At 37.8% G+C, this 8354-nt stretch overlaps 1 protein-coding gene across 1 annotated transcript in view; it reads left to right on the forward strand.

Moving 5' to 3' along the window:
- The window catches only part of sorcs3a (sortilin related VPS10 domain containing receptor 3a), a gene marked incomplete at its 5' end in the record, with an annotated part of 250852 nt that overhangs the window by 188663 nt on the left and 53835 nt on the right, over positions 1-8354 (forward strand). Inside the window, 3 exons of the mRNA XM_081360716.1 lie at positions 1296-1414; positions 5281-5370; positions 6139-6318. Coding sequence (XP_081216842.1) covers positions 1296-1414; positions 5281-5370; positions 6139-6318 — 389 coding nt within the window. The remainder of the gene's footprint in view (positions 1-1295; positions 1415-5280; positions 5371-6138; positions 6319-8354) is intronic.

Genomic DNA, 8354 nt, shown 5'->3' on the forward strand with positions numbered 1-8354 from the left:
TATATTATATTATATTATATTGAAAACACGTCATTCAAACCATCATATTTTTCCCGTTTTTTTTTTTGTCATTTTATCATTCACTCAACAGATTCGTTTGAAAAAAAAAGAGGAATCTGTTTTCATTTCATTTTAGTTCCTTTTTCCTGTGTTTCCATTGCTGTCTTGTTAATCTCCTTAGCAACCCTTGTTTGTTACCATGAGTAGTAATCACCATCACCTTTCCTTCATTTAGTCCCTTGTTATCTTGTGTATTTAAACCCTCAGTCATATTTTAATAATAATAATAATTATAATTCATTACATGTATATAGCACTTTTCTGGGTACTCAAATTGCTTTACATAGAACGGGGAAATCTCCTCAACCACCACTAATGTTCAGCATCCACTTTTTGTTCATTATCTTGTGTTAAGGTTTCGTGTTGGTAAGTTTCTCTCCATGTTGCCTAGTGTTATTAAATGTGTTTTCATCGTTCATCTGCGTCAAGCCTCATTTTTGGATTACCAGGTCAAGCCAGAGCGTGACACACTCATTCTATTAACTCTGAAACATGTCCCAGACCTTTCACCAGCTATATTTTTTGTTTCGTTCAGTGTCACTGTGAGTCTCATTCAGACTCAAAACACTGGCTCGCTCAGCAAAGGGATATATTCCTTCAGTATGCTCATCCATTCAAAGAAATGCTCCTTCACACTATGTACTATAAGGTTATTTCGAATTCTCTTTCTCCTGCATCTTCTCACTTTTACCTTCCTCTCACATCCCATTTACTGATCTGCGGTCCACTCCTCCTTCAAACCTGATGTTAGAGGAGGAAAAGAGATGAGACGAGAGCCCGTGAGCTTGGGGATCAATTCTGAAGCTGAGGATAAAGCCAGTCCTGCAGGCAGCTAGACAGGATTACCGTCATGATAAATACACCATCTGATAGCAGATTAATGCAGGACCCGGACTCTCTCTTCCTTGCTTTCTCTCATTGGTTAAAGGAATAGTTCACCCAAAAATGAAAAATCTGTCATTGTTTACTCACCCTCGTGGTGTTTTTTCTTTCTTTTTTCTGCGGAGCACAAAGAATTGAGGAATTTTTTTCTGTACAATAATATTTCATAGTAACCAAGCTTCCAAAAACCAAAATTCGGAGGGTGAGCAAATAATGACTTCCACTTGATGTTTTCTGAAGCTAAGATGACCTTAGAGATTCTAAGAAGCAGTCAGAGGTTATTAAACTCAATGCCCCCAGAATCAGAATCTAATTAACAGCTAGAATCCTTTTTCTGTCTCTCCTTACTACAGATTGTCAGTATGTGACATGCAGAGCTCAAGCCTGCTCTGAATCCAGCAAGACACATCCATTTTCTGGATATATTGAGACCAACTCTCTCGTGGTTCAGGATGAATACGTTTTTGTTCAGGTAAGGACCAGAGATCACCTTACTTTAAATTAGGCTTTGAGATAAGGACTTTCTCGAGCAACAGACGTGTTGGAATTTATTAGATCATTTTCACTGAGGAATGCTCGGTCATTCCAGTTGCTCCACATTTATAAGGCACTAGTAGAGCGGTGATCTTGTAACTCACAGTCTGGCAAAATCTCAAGCTTTGCAACTTCACAGAGAATCTAACAACTAAACTGAACCAATAACTTGATTGCGGAACACAGTGTGAAATATAGTGTTTCCCTTTCAGAATCACTTTGAAACAAGTGGCATCCAAAATTTTTTACATACTTAATGAAAATATCTAGCTATTACGAGGCGGATCACGTACGGTCCTCTGTCTTCACTCCCATGGCATCGCTACTCATTTGCATGAAGTTGAACTCTGCTTACCTTTGTCACATCGACAATGGTTCCTGCCACTCATATCGCCTCAAATCACCAAATCTCATTGAAAATGAATGACTTCTGCTTGCTTTGGGCTGCAGATCATTGTCAGTGTGAATGTACCTTAAAGAAATAGTTCACCCGAAAATGAACATTCTGCTATCATTTCCTCACCCTCATGTCATTGCAAACCGAAAACTTTGTGAAGCTTCCTTACCATTCAGGCGAAGTTCATATGGATATTTATCTATGTTCATGCTTGTTTGTCTCATTTTCAACTTCCCGGTGGATCAGAATAATAATCGTATACTCAAGGGAAAAAGTTAAATGTTAATGGCCTAAATTTCCAATTCCAATCCAGGACCATTTTGGAATATATTCATTTCTGTCTGCATGCAAAACAATTGTCTTCGAAACAGTGCAAATGAGGGTGGGAACTATTTTAGGGCACCTAATTTTTAAAAGTATATTAGTGTATATTTTACAAGAAAATGCTATTTTAGTCCTTTCACACCTGGCTCGTTTTAAGCATTTGTTTCAGAACCTGGTGAGCTTTCTCTCTTAGTTTGGTTAGTTTGGGCGTATATGAACATGGGAATCCAGATTGGATCCGCACCAAAACAATTGCTCCGAGATCACCCAAACTAGGTGGTCTCGTCCTGATTGAAAACGAACTCTGGGGCGGTTTGATTGAGGTGAGAAAGCAATCAAATCCAACGAGCCAACGAACCAAGCGGTATCATAATTGATAACAGAAGTGTCCGATTCTGTGAGTGAGCACATTAGTTATCACAGTTGAAAACTAAACAGCGGCTCTTCATCTTAAAATGTTGAATAATTGCTTTTGTCGTGCAGTGCAATAATTCTGTCCCAACGAATTCTTGATTCCCGCTCTAACTGCATTATAAATTTGATATATATTTAAATATAATTAAAAATTATTGATCAGTTAGAGTCAGTGTTTGCGAGTGTCTTGACAGCTACAGATAAAGCCACAATAAGCTCGCGGACCAAACTTGTCAATCCATATTGCCATATTGAAGGATGACGCAGAGGAAACTGACCAATAAGAGGACAGTTTTACTCAAATGTGACTTGAATAACCCCATTTTGGTATGCTTTGAAACATTGTCTCATGAAAGTGAAATGGACCAAGACGAAAATGCAATATTGTAACAAATTAAGGGGTTTTCAACTAAAACTGAAAACTTTTTATGCGTTTTGGCCGTTCATTTAGACGACAACAGCGTTTTTGGGGCCTGAAAACGCAAAGTACAAGTTTTTGAAAGTCTGCTCCGTGTAAACTACAAAAACATGAATCTATGAAAAGGGTGATGTCATTTACATGCGTATTACATGTTCAATGTATAGGCGCGTAGTGTTTCTTTACAAAATGACATCGCCAACTACTGGCCTGGCTGCATAATACAGCATTTTTATTTGTTTTCACAGATCCGTGTGAACAGGGATGTTTTGACAATGTTGTCACCTGTGCAAAGAAAAAAAAACGTTTCCATTTTCTGTACGTCGTTGTCATGTAAACGTACCCTTAGTCCCTGTTTCGGAACAAATCCAACGATCTGCAGGTCTGAAAATGCCCTAAAATTTCACGTGTAATTCATTGTTACTTTCTGTAATTTTTTGTGAAATGTAGCAGTGTGGGAAAATACAAAGAATTGCGTCAATAGCCAAAATTGGCCACAACTTCAGACTGGAAATTATGAATTGCAATATTTCCTAGCCAACCGAAAAGTTCCACACATTGATGGGAAGTTTCAAAACATTTACTCCCATCCCTCTCGGAAGAACAGCAGAGCAGATAACACGCTCAACCCCAATGTTTTGTCACGTAGCATCACAGTCCAAAGAATGTGAAACAGAAAAATCGATCATCCCAATTTCTTTCGAAGTTCAACTGCCCCTGGAAACCATCGATCCTGCCTGCTCCTTCCTTCTGTTGCACACAGAGCCGCTTTTCGGAGACACGTAGGACATGCTGTTTGTTTAGAACTTTCCGCAGACCGCCACTCTCCTCCTCTGCCTCTCTCTCCTCCTTTATTGAAAGCATGTTACCCGCTAAGAAGCTTAATTGTTTCTGTCATATAATCATGGACCCATTTTATTCCCATGTTCAAATCGGAATCCTGTTGGGTGTATATATGCCCTCTAATTGAAATTATGAAAAGAGGTGGGATGAATTAAACATGCCCGCTACTTTGGCAGAATGAAGTATCTTTTGTGCTGTGAAACGGTTATTTATTTCATTCTCCATTCCCCCTTGTGTAGCTGTAGATTTGACAAGCTTCTGACAGTTCTTGCTGTGTATGCTAACAACCAGTGTGTATTCGCTACACACGCTATCATTAGCGCCAACAATCCCCCTCGGAGTGGGATGGGAGCAGCCGCGTTGCTTGCGAGAATTAAAGATTTCTCTTGACAGAGAATAATGAGGGTATTGATTGTCCTACAAGATATTTACCACTCTCCACTCCACTCCTGAACTGCAAAGGGCATCGACAAATCCAGACCATGCAGTATCCTCCAAATCATAGGGGGAGATTCTTTTAAACGAGCCGTTCTAGACACTCCACAATTCCGTTACTGAATTAGCCTTCTGAATTTACAGCTTTGTTTGATGTGCTGGAGAAGACAGAAGGTTAATAGCTCAGCATCTCATTAAATGACTGTGCTAGGGCTGGATGCTATTACAGCATAGACCTTATGCGCCATTTTTGCGGTAGCTCTGTATATTTCTATGGCATCGCTGTCGAAGAGTAATAGCTGGTGAAGTGGATTTCCTTATTGTAGAGTTAACGAAAGTTATCATGGGCATTGTGATGTTTGAAGTGGGTGTCATAACAAATGTCAGGATACCTGGAAGATTTTAAAATGAGCGGTACATTAAGTGGAAACACAAACCGGAAGACCAAACTCAACGAGCGCAGTGCTGAAAAGGGGGCGGGGCTACATAAGGTCTATATACTACTGCTAGACATGCTGATAGATGATAGGCGCATTACAAAATGTAACTTTTGTTGTATACTGCAGTATAGCAGAATATCTATCGTTTTTTCTCCAAATGTTTTTAATGATTGTTTTATTAGTTTATTAAGGACTCAATGAATTAGTAATGTAAAATTTGCTCAACTTCCATTACCGGAATAGACGTTTTCCAATTATTTATACCTGTATACTGAAACTTACCCATCTCTGAGTTGCCAGTTAGGTTACTTTTGACAAAGCCAATATTAGAGTGTATATTTTAATATACAGCATCAGTGTTATATAAAATTACTCATACTGTGTTATGTAATATTTTGGTCATACTGATCCCTTCTTAACTTTTCTTTAAAGTACAAAGACAATTCAATATTTACTGTCAATGGATCTTCCAGCGTTGAAGCCAGTTATTTGATATCTGCGATATGAGATATGTGTATTTTTTTCCCATTCAGGTGACGACTACTGGCAGAGCGAGCTACTATGTATCCTATCAAAGAGAACATTTTGTACGCATCAAAATCCCCAAATACTCCCTTCCAAAGGTAAGAGGCTACATAAAATTTCAAATGTATCAGATTGATTAAAAAATAAAATATTTGCAGTTTTATTTAGTTATGTTTAATCAGTTACAGGGCTGGATTTACCTCAAATTGCAAATTTACCCATTCATCTTAACTCCTCCCACCCCCAAGTTTTGAGGCTTTACCAACCGGCAGTTTGCGGAGCCAATGGAGTTACACGTTTTAGTCACAAGCTATTTTTAATGCTTTTCATTGGTTAAATATTTGCAAAACCCAGGGACTGATATAACGGGTGACCAAAAGAAATGATTTATGAAGAAAAAAAAAAAATATGGAGATACGGGGTTTCTGTTTTATTTTGATTGTTTATTTGAAAATCATGTATGAATTTTACTTGTGAATTTTTATGATTTAATTAATTATTAGCTTTTAATCATCTTACAAATCCCCTGCAGATACCTCGCTTGATACAACAGTGGTTTTGGCTTTTCTAATTACACCTATTGGCTTGGATGAATGATTACACAAAAGTAAAGGTTTTTAGTCACCAATGCCAAGAACATTTCTGCACATTTCTCCAGTTATAGGACTGAATTACAACATCGTTTCAGTTGGCTAGCTTTGGTCAGCTGGGTATACATTAAAACACATGTTCAACTGAGCTCTTCGCAAACATGTAATCCCGTAGATCATGCCCAGCAAGAACTAGCAGGGGTCCTTACTAATGACTTCTGCTTTCTTTTTTCCTCACCCTTCAGCTGTCTTTTCTCCCCTTTTTTCTTTTTCTAGGACATGCATATTGTGAGCACAGATCAAGGTCAGGTTTTCACCGCCGTCCAGGAGTGGAACCAGAATGACACCTACAACCTGTACATATCTGACACGCGTGGGGTGTACTTCACCTTGGCCCTGGAAAACGTCAGGACCAGCCGTGGCCTCGGAGGCAACAGCATGATCGACCTTTACGAGGCATAACTTCATCCCCAACTTGTTAACATGCTAACATTAGCCTTCAAGTCAACGGCTTCATGCTAGATGCTCATTACTCCTCAGGCTGCATTAGAATTCATGTCAGACGCCACTTCTCGCCCTGGCACTCAAGCATAGCCCACATTATCTTAAGCCTCTGGGGAATTAACAAGCATAAATGAACGATAGCAATGAAGACAGAGAGATAAATTGAGTTGTAGTTAAATGTTATCGAGGGGGTGCTAGCGGGGAGAGGCTGCTGATTCAATGGGAACTGCTCGCGTTTCGTGTACAAGCCCGTTTTAAAGGGGTCCTATAATAAGGAATGAAGTTTCCCTTGATCTTTTGAGATAAGAGTTCATTGTACCATGAAAACAGACTGTAACTTTCTCCGTCTAGGAAATCTAGCTTAAGTTTAGCTGTGTTTTGGAGCATGATAGCTGGTGTCTCGAGCACGGTTAAGGAATACTGTCAGTACAATTCTCACATAAAAATTCATATTGTCTTAATTGTTTATTTAGCATCATCGTTAATGCATATCAGAACCTTCAAATAGTTGTGTAGGATAGGTACTTATATTGACTTCTAGAAGTTTTTTAATAAGAATTTATAAGAAAAATTATTAAAAAAATTAAATAATTAGGAATCTTTTAGTTGTTTCAAAGTTCTTGTGAAGACAACAGAGCTTGGGGGTCATTATTATATTGTCAAGCAACAGCCTAAAGGACTTAATGGAGGCTTTTTACTTCTATGAGAGAAATACATATCAGCTCATAAAAGAGAAGAACATACTGTACGGCAAGTGGAACTGAATGAAGTGAAGTGCTTTTCAATCAGTTTCTCCTGCTATATGTGACCCTGGACCACAAAACCAGTCTTATGTGTAATTTTTTTTTAAAATTGAGATTTAGACATCATCTGGAAGCTGAATACATAATCTTTCCATTGATGTGTGGTTTGTTAGGATAGGACAATATTTGGCCGAGATACTGTACAACTATTTGAAAATCTGGAATCTGGGGGTACAGAAAAATCAAAATATTGAGAAAATCGCCTTTAAAGTTGTCCATTTATGTTGGCGATAGTGCTGCATCCATTCACAAAAATAAATGTTTTATATATTTAAGGTGGGAAATGTACAAAATATCTTCATGGAACATGATCTTTACTAATATCCTAATGATTTTTGGCATAAAAGAAAAATCTATAATTTTGACCCATACAATGTTTTGTTGGCTATTGCCACAAATATACCCGTGCAACATAAGACTGGTTTTGTGATCCAGGGTCACATATGTTCTTTAAACACCTCTCAGCTGCAGTCTGCATTATACCCTTTTCAGGTCAATGGCTTTGCTTTGCTTGGTTCTTTTAATAAGGCTAAATTCTCTATGTTGTAGTAATAGGCTGTTAGATATTTTCTTTATAGCTTTATACAGCTTTTTAAAGCGGATGCGATTGAAAACACAGTAAGTCTATCCCTCACAGCCTCGTTTTCATTCCTGTCAAGGTCTATAAAAAATGTACTTACAAATGTAAATACACAATAACCTAAATATCGGAATATGTATGTATATATACATTTTTTTTAATGTTAATATTTAATTAATTGTAATAATTTAATTTAAACCGTATGATTTGCATGATTTTTTTATACTAAATAATAAAATCACTAGTCCGCCACAGTCAATATTATTTTGTGAGGGTAAAATCTCACTAGAAAACTTAAGTATCGGAAGTATCAGTATTTCAAGATCGATCCAGCTGCCTGTGGCAAAGAACATTGTCTTTAGTTTTTCTATAATAATAGATTTGCCAATTGAGTTCAAGGAAACCATTCTTCCTTCATGACAGTAAGACATAACCATCAGACATTGGTTGCTCTCTGCATCTACTATATTATATTGCTTTAAAATTAGCAGCCTGTACAAAGCACAAAAAAAGTTGAGGACTGAAACATTCACTCCCCTTGTCCAAGCAGCTAAAAATAGTCTCCATTAGGGAGTGCAAGCAAGGATGGTTTCATTAATGCATTG

The sequence above is a fragment of the Scardinius erythrophthalmus genome (genome assembly GCF_964197995.2).
Source record: "Scardinius erythrophthalmus genome assembly, chromosome: 3".
Taxonomy (NCBI): Eukaryota; Metazoa; Chordata; class Actinopteri; order Cypriniformes; family Leuciscidae; genus Scardinius; species Scardinius erythrophthalmus.